This window comes from Stegastes partitus, unplaced genomic scaffold (assembly GCF_000690725.1).
Source record: "Stegastes partitus isolate 25-593 unplaced genomic scaffold, Stegastes_partitus-1.0.2 Scaffold610, whole genome shotgun sequence".
NCBI lineage: Eukaryota > Metazoa > Chordata > Actinopteri > Pomacentridae > Stegastes > Stegastes partitus.
In genome coordinates, this window is record NW_007578341.1 from 1 (window position 1) to 17,302 (window position 17,302).

The 17,302-nt window shown below is 47.7% G+C and overlaps 1 protein-coding gene across 1 annotated transcript in view; it reads right to left on the bottom strand.

The window, feature by feature from the left end:
- Positions 1-155: 155 nt before the first annotated feature.
- auts2a (activator of transcription and developmental regulator AUTS2 a) overlaps positions 156-17,302 on the bottom strand; it is a 363,956-nt gene continuing 346,809 nt past the window's right edge. Inside the window, exons 6-18 of the mRNA XM_008289372.1 lie at positions 14,421-14,985; positions 12,788-13,080; positions 10,717-10,955; positions 9,614-9,658; positions 8,469-8,564; positions 8,298-8,369; positions 7,919-7,948; positions 6,981-7,052; positions 5,911-6,052; positions 3,607-3,687; positions 3,438-3,521; positions 2,981-3,233; positions 156-2,776 (exon numbers count right to left, since the gene is read on the bottom strand). Of these exons, the coding sequence (XP_008287594.1) occupies positions 1,531-2,776; positions 2,981-3,233; positions 3,438-3,521; positions 3,607-3,687; positions 5,911-6,052; positions 6,981-7,052; positions 7,919-7,948; positions 8,298-8,369; positions 8,469-8,564; positions 9,614-9,658; positions 10,717-10,955; positions 12,788-13,080; positions 14,421-14,985 (3,218 nt within the window). The 3' untranslated portion in view covers positions 156-1,530. The remainder of the gene's footprint in view (positions 2,777-2,980; positions 3,234-3,437; positions 3,522-3,606; positions 3,688-5,910; positions 6,053-6,980; positions 7,053-7,918; positions 7,949-8,297; positions 8,370-8,468; positions 8,565-9,613; positions 9,659-10,716; positions 10,956-12,787; positions 13,081-14,420; positions 14,986-17,302) is intronic.

Genomic DNA, 17,302 nt, shown 5'->3' on the forward strand with positions numbered 1-17,302 from the left:
TCAGAATGATGGAGCAGAGTAAAGAGACGGACCAGTTTTACTTCCTGGTCGTATGTAGAAGGTCAGCGGGTTTGCTCAGCGTCAGAAAGAAATAAAATCTGTTTCCTCTCTTCAGCACAGGAAGGTGAAACTAAAATAAACGTCCAAAGACAAAGTTAGTACACATTTTTTAATAACATGGCACAATTTACATAACACAAGTTTAAATGAGGAGCATGCTGAAGATTCAGTTGCTTCATTTTTTCTCATTTTTGTACATGATCTAGAAAGACTTAATTTTTTTCCCCTGTACATGGTAAACAGCAAAGAAAAGAAAAAAAAGAAGTTTCTCGTTTAACAATCTTTTTTGCAATACGCATCAACTAACCACTATGGCTCCGGTGGACATTTTTATGTTGGATTAAAAAACACTGCACGACATGATATCACAGAGTTTGAAGCGCACAACTAAACCTTCAGTGGACTACTAAAATAGATCTCTGCTTGTTAGAAACAAACTGTCCATAGTTGAGACTTGCTTTTTTTGTCTTTTGATTTTGTAGGTACAACAACTTAAGAAAGCACTTTAATACACTGTTTGACCAACAGAACTTATTTCCAAAACATGTACTTTACACTCCTTCCATAGGGCTAATGTGCTGTCATGGTGTTTCATGTGCTGCATTCTCCCCAGAACACGACCGCCAGTAACCAGGAGAATTAAAAACATTTGTGCTGCTGGCTTTTTTTTTTTTACATTGAAAAAAATCGTAGAAATTTTATATCTGGGATTGTCACCACAATTTATCACATATGATAAAGTAATTTTTTTGTTAAATTGAAAACCCTGGTGGGATCAGTTAAAGCTCGTATCTGTCAGAATGGATGTTCGTCGAGTCTGAGTTGTGGAGAGAATACAGCGTTTTGTCCTTTACTGGTACACAGTCAGTAGTGTTGAGAAGGCCAGCTTTCAGAAAGGGAGCCCAGACGTTTGTTGCATAGTTGAATGTGGGGGTCTCTGGTACAATGCTAATCACCTGCGTTAACCAAAAATACCAAAACGAAAAGGAAATTGCAAAAAGCACATTCTGAATCACCGCCGTAATACTCCTATATTTACATTTGTTCAAAGTAAAGCTTTCAAAACACTCTTTTGCATATTTGTACCATGATTTTTAATCCATACAGAGAGAGCACAGCGACTGTACACATTATCTACACACTTTGCTGTCTGTCAGTGCTAAAGTACCTGTACATTCCAAAACGGTTCATTCTGACTCCACGTCACTTCGTTATACAAGAGAAAGAATGCACACAAAAAGCTGGAGCGAACTGGGAAAAAACTTTGAAAAATTATTTTTTTTGTTTCGTGGTTACTGTCTCTTTGTAGTTTTTATACAAAAGCAATTCATTGTGTGGGCACGTCTCTGCCCACATAAATTATTCACAGCTATGTTACAGTCTTGCTTTGCCCAAAGCTAAGTGCTTGGTGTGAGTTCAGTGTTGGTGAGGCACAAGGCTGCAGGGGCACCGAGTCTGCTGAAGCTCAGCTCACCGTGCCTCAATGTCTTTGTGAGCCGGTCTGTCTCTGATATCTGTGGCCAGGGGAGTAGTCCGTCTGGGGGAGCCGGGCCGGGCACCCAGTGTGGGGATGAGCGGGGGCGGAGCGCTCAGAGACGCGGTGGGCGGCGTTTTGTTCAGGATACCGTTCTGATGGGCAGTGGCGGCGGCGGCGGCGGCTGCTGCTGCTGCAGCCGAGGGGCTGACCCTGGAGTAGTGCATGCCCGGAAGTCCAGGGGCCATGAGGCCCGGGGCCGGGTGGGGGAGGTGTCCGTCAAGAGCAGGGTGGTGCATGGCGGGGTGGAGGCGCCCGTGCTCATAGTCCTCTCTGAGCATGTTGAGGCGTTCGCGTTCCTCCAGCTGGGCGCGCTCCTGCTCCCTCCTCTGCTCCAGGGCCAGCGGGTGGGCGTGGTCACGGTTAAAGTCATGCGGCTCACGGTCCCTGTAGGAGCGCTCCGCCTCGTACAGGCGCGGCGCCGCCAGGCGGTGCAGAGGATCGTTCCTCAGCAGCAGGTCTCTGGCCAAAGGGTCCCGTCGGTGAATGTCCAGGCCCCTGTAGGGGTCCCTCATGGGGTCCCAGTGGAAGGCGGGGTAGGGGAACCTGTCAGCTCCGGGGATGGGGCTGATACCCATGAAGGGCGCCACAACTCGAGTTCTCTCTAGACTGCTGATGCTGTTGATGGGGTGGACACCAGCCATGCCCATAGGCACAGGCATTGAGGACGGAGGGTGGAGGTTTGGCGTGGGCGATGCCTGGACTGGGTGCTCATTTGCCCTCTCTGGGGCTCCGTCCTGCTCCTCCTTCCTCTCCTCCTTCACTTTCACCTCACTGTTCTTCTTCTGGTGCTCGTACGGCAGCTCCACCTTCTTCTCTAGGATCTCCCTGCTCAGGCCTCCGTTGGGACGCTCCAGACTGGTCTGGCGGATGTAGGGCGACGCCGTTCCCCTGTTGGACACTTTGTCCTCCGACACTCGGCCGTCATGGATGATCGGCGTGTCCTTGTCGCTGTGCTGGTTGTCTTTGAGCTTGTGGTCGTCTGTGCCATTGTCTTTCCAGGAGTCTGAGTGCTCCCTCTCCCTCTCTTTGGCCTTGTTCTCTTTGTCCCTCTGAGGCTCTGCAGGAGCAGGAGGCAGGTGGTTCCTGTGGTGCTCTGGAGGTCTGCTGTGTCCAAGGAGGCTGATGGGGTTGACGGGGACTGGAGACGGATGGCTTGAATGGCGCTTTTCTACAGAGTCCCTGTAAGTACAAAGAAAGTCACTCCATTAGCATCAGTAACTTTGCCTAATTGTCAAAGACAACGTTTCAGTTTTATTCCAAATTAACATAAAGAACTCAAGCATGCAGTGTATCACAACAAATCCAAAGCTGTCATCACCTCCACCGTACTGGAGAGCAGTGAACAGAAGTCACTGTAGTAACTGTCTGCTGGTCCACACCCACCTGTCCTTGTCGTCTTTACCGACCAACGAGTCCCGTTTGTCAGAGTCCCGGTCCCTCTCGTGGGAGCTGACCGAGGCGCTCCTCTCAGAGTCTCCGGGTTTGAGCCAGGGCGGCGGCGTGGGGAAGGAGGGCGGCGTGCGGTGCAGGCGGTTCCACGGCTCCTGGTGGCCGCTGTTACCGCTGCTGTTGAAGTGCTGCTGTGCGTTGGGGCCATCTTTATGGCCGAACACTGAGTTGGCCGCTGTTAGGGATTCAACACGTGGAAAAACACGGGAGGACGCAAGTTAAATGCGTATCTCGACCATCTGCCCTGATATGTATTTAAATTCTGTTCAGCTGCAGAAATAACAACAGCTTTGAAACAACAATTCAAACTATGAATGGCTTATTCCGACCAAACTAAGCGTTAAGTGGTAGTATGGAAATGAACTGCATCCTCCATGAGGCTAAAACTCACTTAGTGCTGGATTTCCCAGTCCCCCGAAGGCTGACGAACTGAGAGAGCCCAGTCCTCCGAACGATGAAGGCCTGCTGAAAGGCTCTGGAGGGAGAGGCGACATGTTACCACATATATGCAGTCGACATCCTAGTTTTTCACACTGAGACAAGCTGAAGAGGGCTCTTACCTAAGTGAGATGCTGGGGCGAGGAAGTTTCCAGGATGGTGGGGCGGATGGCCGAAGGGTGCTGCTGACGGGTGTGTAGGACCTGAGGAGGAAGACAAGTGTTAAATAGCTATGAAGGTAAATGGTTTGCACTTATATAGCGCTTTTATCCAAAGCGCTTTACAATCTCATTCACCCATTCATACACCAATGACGACAGAGCTGCCATGCAAGGTGCTGCCCGCCATTGGGAGCAACTTCAGGTTCAGTGTTTTGCCCAAGAACACTTCCACTGTGGAGGGAACTGAACCACCAACCTTCTGATCGGAGGACAACCCGCTCTAGATAATGTGCACTCATGTGAGCTAATCACAGATAGACGAATATCGGCAGAGGCTTCAGAAAGGCCAACGTTTGTCCATCAGTCCAGCACTTTGGCACAGACTGAAATATCTATGAAGGAACTGAAATGGGATTTTGTACATGTATGATTGCCAGGAGATGAAGCTCCCTGACCACCAGCACTACTCCTTCTCTACTGAATCAAAGGGCCCATTTTCTGTTCTTCTGTTTGAAAGCAGTAACAAAAAAAAAGCAGAAAACTGGCTCATTTTCTTTATTTTTCCAGCGTCCATGAACATTGAAAATCAATTAGAGAAAAGTAGGAAAACTGGCTCTTTGTTTTCTTTGGTGTTATTTCCATTTTTCAGTTTTTCCTTCAGTGAAGTGAAGACCACAGATCACTGGAGGAGGTGAACCAGAGGTAAAATAATAAAGTCAGAATAAAAAGAGAACTTTGTGAGAACTGTCAGAAGAACGAGGTACTTTGGAAATTATTTTAGTTGAGTGGCATTAATTAAAGCTGTGTAAACTATTATCCAAACCCAAGTATAACAGAAGACACAACGCCCCTCTCATCCACAGCTGCTATATTTAACATGAGGCCGGCGCTGGGTAAGCCCGCTAAGCTGCATTGTTTTGACTGGGCCTGAAAGGATCATACTCTGGTTCCATGACCCCAGTCAACCTCGGCTCTACCTGGTGTTTGGAGCTAATCTGTAAACATATTGCTAAAGTACGATTCTCACTCACCTCCTAAGTATTAGCTACACTTTCAACCAGACAGATGTGAAACACTACCTCCTCTGAGGAAGACCACACAATGCAGTCGAAAGCCCCAGAACAACCAAAGTAGACACTGAACCAGGATTCTGTTGTCCAAAAAAATCAGTATTTTCCATAGACGGTATAAAAGATGGACGTAGCTACCGTGACGTCACCCGTTGGTTTCTGCACTGAGAACATGAAGCCAGGGTTTTGCTACTTCCTGGTTGACATCTTGGATTTTTGGAGCCAGTGACGCAAAAATCGTGGGAAGGGGGCGGAGCCATAGGAGCAGCGATTGGTCAGACGGATTGAGAGGCGGGCCCTCTCTGCCCCGCCCACATTTACCGCCTTCTGCTCGCTTCGTCTGTATGGTCGCTGCCGACTGTCAATCAAGCCAGCCACGCCCCTTGCCCCGCAAAATGTTGATGATTTTTTAAAAATTCAGTATTGATTTATTTTCAGATTGGCCACCTGATCTCTGGATCTGACTATGAAAAGTAATTTTAAAAAATCCTGAGCTGTAGGAATGCAGTATTTCATGATCTGTGATCACTTCTTTTCCAGTTCCAGTCTATGGGAGCCAGGGCTTTGTGGAGCCAGCAGCTAGTGGACGTAGTGATACTGCAGGTTTTTGACACTTCCGGGTTGGCTTCATTTTTCAGGGCCGGTTGCTACGTCCATCTTTTATACAGTCTATGGTTTTTTCCCGTCCCTCAGGGCTTAGTGCTCTGTGAACTAAGAGATCCTCTTCAAAACAAAATGTACATCACAGAAATTACATTGAGAAAAAATGCAGTGAGTGATTCACATGATCCAGACGTGCTACTTGTTGCCATGGTGACTCATGAAGTGACTGAAATCAGCCATCCATCAGTGGCGTCGGGAAATGAGCTGAGACGTAACATATCTGATGTTAACTATCTTGGCAGCTCAGACAGCCAGGCCTGATGGATGAACGTGTACGTATGTTGACGGCTGCTCGCCGACGTCAGCTCGCGGTGGGGAGTGCAGTAGCTGTCTGCAGAACGGCTGCGTTCAGCACTTGGTTGACTGAAGAGAGGTGGTCCACGGTGGCTTGTTCACAGCTGACCCCGGTAACAATAATGTAAGCAGACAACAGCTCACTCTGGACGGCGGGGATTGAGCGACGGCTGGTGAATGTCAGAGGCTAATGCTAACCATCAATCAAGCTTTCTACGCGGAGATCTGACGCGCTCACCTGCAGCGGAGAAGAGCGTGGCGGGCCGTGCCAAGTCGCTGGGGTGATGGATGGCGCCGAACAGGCTGGGGCCCGGAGGTCGACTCAGGAACTCGGGCTTGAGGCCGAAGTCTAGCTTGTGAGGGTCGACCTGCATCTGCTGCTGGAAGACGCCAGATCGACAGAGAGACACATGTAAAACCTCTGAGGTTTCACTGCTTATCTCATAATAGAGCTGCATTTACTGTGTTATTGTATGAAGTCAGCTGCACAATGTGACCACTGTAGGTGTTAATTGTCTTGTTCAAGGACACACTGGGAGCTGCTGAGGGGATCAAAATATGAGGCTCTCCGGGGAGGAGAGTCCCACTGACTGCCAGGTTACAGCCAATTACAAAGCAGACTCCTGTTCTCCATGGAGACATCATTACAGCCTCAGGAGGTGATGATTATTATGACTGCAGAAGCCATACAGTCCAAATTACTTGATGTACTTTCAGTATTTTAACAGTCTTTGTAAAGTGACTTGCAGTCGATGCAACGCCAAGTTCCAACAGAGAGCGGGGTGAAGGAAAGAGCTTATTTTAGAAGAAGTAATTCTGTCGTGTAATGGATGCACTGAAACTAGAACCGGCTCCAGATCAGTACCGCTACGCATGTACAAGACTGGATGAGGGAAAACAGTGACGTACACTAAATGACAGATGGATTTCAAATTGAAGTTTCAGTCAGAGTTTAAACTGTATGTCAGAGGTTTTATACGACCACGCTGCTCTCCTGGTGTCACACCTTTATAGTTTCACATGGATGTAAAACGACTACAAAACACAATATCTGTCAGAAAAATCACAACTAGATTCATCTCTTTAGCTCTAATGTACTCACTTTTTTTGCTCTTTGGTTTGTTTACCTGTAGCTGCAGACCAACATTCCAGTACTAAACTATTACATAAATGTCTGCTGTTGTTAGAGGTCTGTTGACATATTTGTTCTTGTACAATAAATGACAGTATGCTGAACAGAACAGTGAACACATCCATGGGACTGAGAGTGTGTGTTGATGCAGAGAGAGGAGTCAGATGAGTCCTCACCTTTACTTTCTGTTGGTGGTGGTAAATCTGCCAGGCGATATGGACGTGCATGGCGCACCACTTTCCTGGTTTCTGGAACCACAAGACGGTCACAATTTAACTTTTGAAGATTGACAAGAACACTGCAGAGGGAAATTCTTACATCACACAATATGCAAACTGGTGCTCGATTATTATATGAAAGTGCTTGAAAAACACAAATAAGTGTGGGGGCCTCATGTCTGTTTACGGTATTTTAGACTTAAATGTAAGGGATACAATGCTGCATCATCATTATTAGTGTGTTTCAGTATTCACGCTACCACACCATATAGAAAGAGGTTTAGTATGCTGAATGCAGCATGCCAAAAAAAATCCAGGACGTCACACTACATCTGGTCAGATTTTGCAGTAATCAAGCCAGCATACTTTTTGCAATGTTTTACGGCTACAGTCCTCTGCACAGTGACGTCGCATATGTCACTAGGGTCAAAAGTTTAAGGTGAAATATTATGACAAAGTACTATGTTGTATGCATGCTGCTTGAACCAGTGAGTATTTTGTAAGCCTTTGTTTAGCCCTCACACAGTCACCTATAATCACACAACCATCCTGATTGGTTAGATGACATGAACACACCTCATTTCCTCTCATTCATATTCTACATACAGAACCTATAATCACATTAATTAACAATAAGGTGGTCCGTGACCCTGATATGATGTGACAGACGTAACCGCCAGCCAGCGCTCTGTACATCAGTCTGAAAACAGCATTTCTAAACGTCGAGGCTGCACCGTCGAGTCTCGCTGTAAACTAGCACACTCAGCCCCCCAAGTGCTCCACTCATTTAATTAAAGACACTATCAACTCCATTAGCGAAACCCTTCAAGGCATGGCGGCTGTTGTTGTGTGTGAGGGTGCAGGAGGCTGACACGCTGCAGGGAGCCGACACTCACCCTGAGAATGGGCCGAAATGGATCCGTTAGCTACAGGAGGGAGGGGAAAAAACAAAAAGAAGACGAATTATTTTGCTGTCAATCAAATCGCTTCTAATTAGTCTGCGTGTGGCATTCATTAAGAAGCAAATTAAAATGTTAAAATGTTCACTTTAAAAAATGACGCATTTGAGGAGTAATTAAGACAGAGTTCCTCCTGTGTGGCCTTCTGGAAGGCAGGAAGGCATGCAGACAGTTTGCTGTTTACAAAGTGCATACGAATTCTTTCCAGTGTCATCATTAAGTGTTGAAAACCTCCGACTGATGACTTAAAGCCTTATGCAACAAATACGGTGCAGAGGTTGCGTCTGCAGCGTGGATGCTGTGTGCACGCTCTTACCCTGGGGTCCTTCTGCAAGAATGTGTGTGGGACGGCTCCAGGTCTCGTGGACACATCCAGTGGATTAGAGGTCTAGAGAGCAGCAGACACGGATCGAAACGAGATTCTCTGTAAATAACTGCCTTTTTTTTCAGTTTGTCTATCTGTGGGTGTGAGGTTACGGCGCCTTACCTTGGGCTGAAAAGCGCCCTGCAGCGAGCTGAAGGGCCCGGTCGGGGGGATGACAGGGGGAAGGCCAGACATGGCTGGTGGGTAAGAGTGGAAGAGCTGAAAAAAAGAAAAGGAGAGGAGGAGTGAGGATGGTTCGGAGCAGGACAACAGCTCAGTGAGATGGAACAAACGGGTGGCGGCGGCGGATGAAGCTCAACATTCAGTCAGACTTTTCTGAGGCGGCTTAGAAAGTTACGAATGGTTGCCTACGTGTTTGGCAAACTGCGCGTTGATAAAATATTCTCTGCTCATTCCCGCCGGATTTAAATAAGGGAAAACACTCCTTTGATATGAAAAACAGAATGCTGTAATACAAGCAAAACACAAGTAAACCAAACAAGTGCTCAAGGCCTCCATAAATTTATCCAGCAGAGAAACACACATGTAATCAGCTACTCAGAGTAATTGTTCTTGTCAATCACATTAGCACTGAGCAGAGAATATTTCTTCAGATTCTAAACATGCGTGCTCGCATCGCTTTAATCGTGTGCACTGTAGAATTATTTTAACTCGGGCATTGGGATGTGCTCTGAGGCTTTAAGTGCAGCTTGTGTTTGCGTCTCAACACATCACTGTGATCTACAGAGAAGAAACGCTTTCAGGATATTTGCTGGCACCGTAATAACATGAAGAACTTTAACCAGTAACATCTATTTAAGATGGAAAAAATACAGTGTTTTTGTGTTTCAAAGCTATCAGGAGCACTGTAGTTGAACTGTTTAGCTGTGCAGGTGTCCAGCGTTCAAAGCAAGTCAGTTTAAACAATGTGTGAGCCTGTGTTAGTGACAGAATGAAGACCGTATTCATTTGCCTGTAATGCAACTACTTTCCATATAAATGTACATACAAACACACAACATGCACACACAGTAAATCTTGTGCTCCAGCATCGTTTCATCAATCACAACATCTGCTGAGGCTGAAGGGTGAAATGGTTCAGCCAGGACTATAGTAGCCGTTAAGAAGCGGGTGAGTGATTGCATGGAATCTACCACAAACATAAACACACACACACACATAGAGCTGCTGCAACATGGGCTGAAATGACATGATGGGCAAGCAACACACTGCTGGGCAGCTACATAGCACGCAGTAGGAAAACTCACACTGTGTCTGTAGAAGGGGTCAACTTTTGTTGGGTATTTGTCAAACTGTAGGAGACATGAAACAGAGCTAAGTACAAAGATGCAGAGGAGAGACGACAACCTGTACACACACACACACACACACTGTCACGGGATTGAAATCGGGCTTTTTTTCATTTCAGCACAACACAATACACACAATCACAGAGTGCATTTTAAAAACACAGAACATATTAAGATCTAAGATGTCAGCGGAGATTAAAGTTCAGCCCATTTCCCAAGCCGGCCCGTTTTCATCCTCCCTCTTTCGTGATCATCTGAAGACCTTGTAAACTAGTGTGGGCTGTGTCTCATTTGGTTGCCTTTTAGTGGTGCAGCACAGGCTCAGGGCGAACATTTCCACAGTCAAGACTAAACACTGCAGCCATAAAGAGCCTTTTTATGGCCTCATTAGCTGTCAGAGGCCTCGCCATGCTGCCTTTGAGGTATCATCAGAGCCAAGCGAACCCTCTACGGGCCAGGCAGTTACGAATGTGTATGTGTTTGTGTGAGTCTGAGGTCCAGGCATCCATTGCCTGTGGTCTCTCCCAACAAGCAGCGGGGCTCTTAACGCAATGCATTTGCCAGTAATGAAAACCCCCAAACGGGACTAAATGATGTCATTAAAATCAGAATGAATTAAGAGTATTATGTTCTGAAAGCTGCCTCTGAAGTTAACATGCTTTGGGCAAGTTATTGCCAATTTAGAAAATAACAGTGTTCAAGTCTGGAATTGGACTGTATGCCAGAGAAAACACTAGAAAGGCTTTCTGGCAGAAGAAAGGCATCAGTGTAGCGTGGACGGACACACATGGTCATCATTGAGAGGCCGCCACAGAAACCCACAGGTCTCCACAGCGTGCTGCTCACACACATGTCAGCTTGTGTAAAATCTTTGCTCCCACAACCGCAAAGTAAAAACACCTTCAGCGCCATGGCCGCCCACTCCTCCGCACATGTAAAAGTCATTATTAGAACCGAGACGTATTAAAAAAAGCCTCTCTGGTGACGCTAGCTTTTTTCTTCCCTCATCCAGCCCCTCCACCCTCTCCAAACCAACTCAGGTGCGTTCTACTTATCCTCACATTTCTGGCAGGGGTACGCACCATGGGCGGTGCTGGGGTGGGCATGATGGCGTGGGGGAAGGGCGTGAAGGTGTGCTGGTGGGTGTGCTGGTGGGTGTGTTGGTGCTGATGCTGGTGCTGATGCTGGTGCTGGTGGAACTCGGTGCGCAGGTAGGGCGGAGGGCCCAGCGAGGCGCCGCGGTCGGCGCTCTGGGAGGCCAGGAAACGAGTGTTGAGCTCCTGGCGCAGAAGGTCTTGCTCTGGAGAAGAGGAAGGGAGGATTAGGACAGTGTGCGTTAATGAGGAATATACACGTTAACAGCCACCGACAGGTTTACTTCCAGGAGTCTCCGTATTTCAGACTGTTGTCGTAAAAGACTTCTTTTTAATCTAAACTTTGTCTTGTGGGAGAGGATCAGGGCCACCGTAGAAAAAAGAAAAAAATACTTATATTGAACTCTAAACTTAAGATCCAAATTCTGGGAAAAAAAATGGAAAAACACACAGATGGAAATTATTCATTCAGAATTTTGAAACCAAGAATTCTGAACTTAAAAGATTCTGAGTTTAAAGTTTGAGTTCTTACTTTTTTCCCAGAATTCTGTCTTTTTTTCCTCATAATTCCAAAAATGACTTTAGCATTCTGACTGTTCTCTTAGAATTCTAAATTTAGGATTCAAGGAACTTTATTTGTCACGCACCAGCTCGCATTCACGTGTTGTTGTGAGAAATAAGTAGTGAGGTCTCGGTTTTTAAGAAAAAAAGCCGAATAAAGAATAAGTACAATAAAAACAAGAGCAAAATATAAGTGAAAATACAGCAATTTAAACTCTGAGTCAAACATGAATGACAGGAACAGGTAGGATTTTGACTTTTAATTTGAATTCTAAGGAAAAACTCACGACTCTACAGTGAACCTAGTATCTCAGTCTGCATTGACGGTACTCTGACTCGTGAATGATAAGACGTGTTGCAGCTGAAGTTACAGTAAATCGAACGGCTTTGTTCTGCTGCGTCCGTCTGCTGACCTCCTTCACACCCTGGAAGGACTCCGGCCTTCAACGTGAGAGCCGCGCATGTCATCACTTAGGAAGCGTGTCAAAGTTCTATCAGAAAAGGAAACGAGCAGGAAATGGCCCTGATTAGCAGCATGTCATTTTAAATCTAAGCGAGGCTCCAGATGATTAGAAGTGTCTGACTGCTGGAACTGTCGAACGCCGTGATTTGATACACTACAGTCCCTCTGAGACAACAGCATCTGTTGTTCTAATAACCTTTGCGCAGCCTGTGGAGAAAGAATGGATTTCAAGTAATCATTGGCTTTTCTTCTAAATTCAACAAAACCTGCCTTGAGAGATTATATCTCCTCCGGAGTAACCTTATCCTTCCTATTCCACAGTGACTCACTACAATATTTTCTGCATTCATTTCAGGCTTTATTGGGCTGGGAGTGGGGGAGGAATTTTCTCTTCATAAAAATTTCATTAGTATCTTTTGAACAAAATCCAGGCCGCTCCGTTCCATATTGACCAAATTGATTTCTTGCACACGAACACCGTTCCAGGTGAAAATGGAAGTTCTGGGAACGCGGCTAAAGGCGAGCGCCCTCCCCCTCTTCCCACACTGACCCTGACATTTAGCTTGACGACGCTGCGCGGAAATGTGCACGGGGTCTGTAATCGCTTTCGCTATGTGGCCTGACTCGCTGTCGGACATTACTGGTGTGTAGAGAGTTGATCAATCACAGCAAGACGGACGGAGTGTGAACTTGAGCTGTCCACACGACTATAAACACAGAAGGCCTCGGGCATGGAGTGCATGTGGACAATCTTGGCCTCGGTCGCTTGTTTCTTTAAATAATTACCAGGGTTACATTCTGCCTGCATCTGTCTCTGCAGATCAAATGTTTAAAAACCCAACGCTGCTCTGAAATCACTCCTTGTGTACTTCTCATATATCTCCTGGCAACCTGATGCAACAACTGGCTAAAATAAGAGACAGCTGTTTGTTTTCTGTCAGCCGAGCGTGCAGTTCTCTGCCACACCACTTGGGGGCGATGTGGGGACGTTTACGAGCAGCGTGCGGTGTTTACCTGAGTAGGCACTCCCAGCAGCAGGATGTCCGGGTACCGGCAGGGCGCTAGACGTCAGTGGTGGTGGTGGAGGCAAGGCCGCTGGAGGAGCGAACATATTGGGGTGATGTGGATGCGGCGAAGACTGCAAGGCAGAGGGGAAACCGTGGGGGGTGTTCTGGTTAGCGGCCAGCGGCAGGGGGAACGTGGAGGCTGCTGCGGCCGCCGCCGGAGGAGGCGGGTGGTGGGGGAGGTGCAAGGAGGGAGCAGGGGGCCCGTGGGGCTTGGTGCCTGGGGTGCTGCTCCTGCTGCTGCTGCAAAGATAGAGAGAGAGAAAAAAGAGAAAGACGGAGGAAGGCGCCAGGTTAAGCCAGGCGTGATCAGTCAAAATTAACACTTGTTCCTCCACATCCCCTCATCTCCATCTGTTCCGACGTTCAATTCCCAGCACAATGTTTTCACACCTCAAATGCCTTCCATTTACAAACGCCTCCCTGCCTCTCTCTTGTGCTTCACAGAATCCAGGGCAAACATGATCCGCGAAAACACCACATTCGCAACACCCTCGGATGCAAATAAACCACCGCTGGCAAACATAACAGAATGAGCATCTGTCTTTGAACAGCTTCTGTTAAGGCACTTCCTCCAGAGCCAGGTAGTGAACATGTGCATCGGAAATGGGATGAGAGGCAGAGAGGGTGTGTATGCATGTATAAGCAAACAGTCTTTTGTAGTGTGTGTGGGTTTTCCCCGGGGGCAGTCACAGAGCCTGCGTCTCCACAGCTCCACGCACTAAGCCTAAAAGCTCATTTGCAGCGCTCGCTCTTCGCTGTGGGCCCCGGCCGTGATTATTCACAGCGGGTGCCAGGCCCTGTTGGCGCGCTGGCAGACTGGCAGGGCTGGCACGGAGAGCGGCAGGCGAAGCCAAGTCCTGAGAGCCTGCGAGGCAGAGCTGTTGTTGGGACTGAGTGGGTTCTGAAGGAGCTATCTTTGAGTCTTACATTAATGAAGAGCCTCATAGGCCTCAGTACTTCTCAAATGATATAGGACACAATAGACTAAACTAAGCCCCGCACTGGCTCTACTGTTCTTATTTTTCAAAACCTTAAAAAAAAATGACTCATTGTGGTGTATTTGAACACACAAAGTGGAATTCTGCCGAGGATTCTTTACAACTCAACAGGCCTCTTGAGGTATTTCTTATTTTTCCAGGAAGAATATCTAAATGTTGAGCCGATTTTCCATCTGTTCTCATTCACAAACACCCTTTCATCCATAAAATAAAAACAATATGCCGCTGATCAAGGTTATACTCACATTTCTGGAGTCTATACAGAGCTCAGATTACAGTGTGGGTGGCTGATAAATCACAGGCACTCACGGCGCAGTGTGGCCCTTTTATTCCGCTGTTAATAATCAGTGCTACTGTTTGGCTCGGGAACTTAAAGCTCTCCCTGATGGCAATTTACATACTGATCGGGCATTATACGTACTTCCAGCTCAAGAGATATTCTAGTATTTTCAAGTGTGTGTGAATATGGAGGTTTTGCCTGAACAGCTCTTCATGAATTTTCTGCATCAGGGCGCGTGAGCACATGAGAGACGTGGATGTTTTGTAAAAATGCACCGTGAGCTGGTCTGACGGCGGCCTTACCTGTGACCGTTGAGGTTGAGGCCGTTGTAGGCGGAGAGGGGCCGGGGGTGGCAGCGTGACGGGGGCCGGTGAGGCCCTGCCTGACTGGGGTGCTGTTGGTGAGGGTGGTGGTTGGGCAGGGCAGGAGACGGTGGATGTGGGTGAAGGCTGGGCGTCGGCGGAGGCCTGGGGTGGGACAGCAGTTCAGGCTGGTGCTGGGGCCGGGGAGGGGGGGGCGGCGAGGGCTCTTGGCCCTGGGCAAGAGGCAGGGCTGCGGGCGTCTGAGGCCTGGGGAGAGCCTCTGAACGTGGGGGCAGGTGGGTCGAGGCCGGAGCCTGGACGGGGCCGTTTGTTTGGGTCCGGCGAGGGGACAGGGGCTGGGGGACGGACACCTGGGGCTGCGGCACGGGGAGGGTTTGAGAGGGCAACGGTGGATTGGGGGTGCTGGATGCAGGGGGTTGGGTGTCTCTGCAGCTCTCCTGGCTCCTCTCCTGACTGCGCTCTAGGCCTGACACCTTGAGGAGGCCGGGGCCGTGAGGCTCCTGGCTGCCATTGGTGGAGAGCACATCGATGCCAAAATCTGGAACTGTGGGAGACAGAGAGAGGAACACGGTGTGAGAAACTAAAGCTGGACCGTCTGAGCAAAAACGTTAAAAACAGAGAAACAACACACACTTTAGCTGTCGCTGTTGGTGGATGTAATGAGCGTGCAGTATTAACTGATGGGACCTGCTGCAAGTGAAAACAGCCAACATGGCTTTCAGACTGCTGAGCTCTTCAAGCGTGTGGACGAGGAGTCGACTAATTATCAGCCCGGCACATTATTACACCCAATATTCAGCATTTTCCAAACTATTGTTATCATTAAAAAAAAACCCAACTCATTCCCTATAAAATGCTGCACTGCTGTGGCCCTGATGCTTCACAGTCCCTCTGTGTGGACCTCCTCTGCTCGGGTAAATGAAGGCTACATAGGGACACATCTAGCATCGGAGCTACAGGCATTTAGCAGACTCTTGTCTTTCCAAGTGATGTCTCCTCTGTCATGCTTGCTGTGTGTGTGCTTTGAGCTGACAGACAGCCCCACAAACTGACACAGTTTTTCCTCCTCACGCTGACACACCCTGCTGGGGTTTGCAGCTGTGCCTGCACAAGCACCAATTCCTCAGCCCTTCACTGCAGCCGTTACCACCGTCCCTGGAGAAAAGCTACACAGCAGAAACGTGCTGCGCTTGTTCAGGCTAAATCAGTTTGTATCGTGCACAACATCACCTTCACTCTAAATGCATGATTTTTATTATTATTTTTAAATAACAGAACATTCACTTACAGGACAAGCTAAATGTATTCCAGTCAGATTTGTAAAAGAGACACCTGTACCGTCCTCAAACTGAGATCTGCTGCATATTGAGACAAACTGGATTTGAATTGTGCAAACAATGTGCTGGTTTGCATGTGTATTTGCATATTTGTGCAGTTTGTCAGATTGTTGTTGCCTTTCCTCCTTTTCACACGTCCCACTGTTGAGACATTACCGATCCAAACAGAAGTTTTATGGTTCTGATATCAATCTTTGGAAACACTAATGTCTATTCTGTGACAGACCACATGTAAACCAAGCTGAGCGTGATGACTGGTAACACCCATTAGAACGACGCTGCAGGGTGACAACTCTGCAATAATACATTCAGTTTTTCATCCAGCAGGATGCCCATCTGACAAGGTGAGGATTCGTTTTATGGACTTTCAGTAATTGCCAAAAAGCAGCAATTACCTGCCATTAAAAGCTCTGTTTGGACTCCATTAGTCCAAAGTGTGAATTAATCCAAAGAATGAATAATAATCGCTGTACAATGTTGAAGTCGCACAGAACAATGGATAATAAGCTCCATCCTGGGTATTTCTCTGCAGGGACCTCCTCCTACAGAACAAAGTGCTCAGACATCAGCAGTCGGCTTGACTGCTCCAGAGGCATAGAGGCTCATGGGGGATGACAGTGCATACATAAACTGTAATTAACTCTCCCCGGGCCTCAGGGGGGATAGGGGCAGGAGCAAGGGCTCCTCCTCCCCCTTAGTGAAGCCAGCTAAATCCGTTACCTGCCAGAGAGGTGTAGATGGGCCCCCGGTCCCCTGGGCTGAGACAGCAGCCTGCACTGCAGAGCAGCCGCCCGTCACAGGGGGCTTCCATCTCCCTGACACACTACTCCCTCCAGACCAACTCCTCTGGGAGCAGGCTGAGCTAACAGAGCTCTCACAGAACATCTACCATTAGCATTAAAATGCTAAGTGAGGTATTAGCAGCCCCAGGTGCATGTGATATAGTAGTTAAGGGTCAGGGGAGGTAATTCCTGGTGCAAGATCACAATCAATATCTACAATAACAGCTATTGACTCCTGCTCTGTGTGGGAGAGCTTACTGGGACATCTGCCAGCCTGTCAGGAGACAAAAGGCACACTCTGCCAACTTCAAGTGTTTTTATAATAGCTGCTGTTACTTGTCTTTGGGCAGGCAAAGAAAGAATGCAGACATGTGTCTTTGGAGTTAACCAACCCCTATATACAAACTATATCTCCTCTGTTCTATGTGCAGTCTGCACATAAGCACATCTCTGTTCTGCCCTCATGTGCATCAATGAACAAGACAGCCCAGCAGCCCTTATATCCATCTCCTTAATCCATGTCAATCTTCTCCACTTACAAATGCTATTACCGGTCAAGAGAGACTGCTGCTGGCAAACAACTTCACCTCAGCAGATGGGAAGAGAAGAAATTCCCAATTCTCAAGTCCCCTGCTGCACCTCCGTGTCCCTGAGGTCCGCGGCTTGTTTTCAGAATGTGCTAACACGCTAAAAAGAAGGTGTCTATTCTGGTCATAATGAACACTCCAGGGCCATGCGGAGC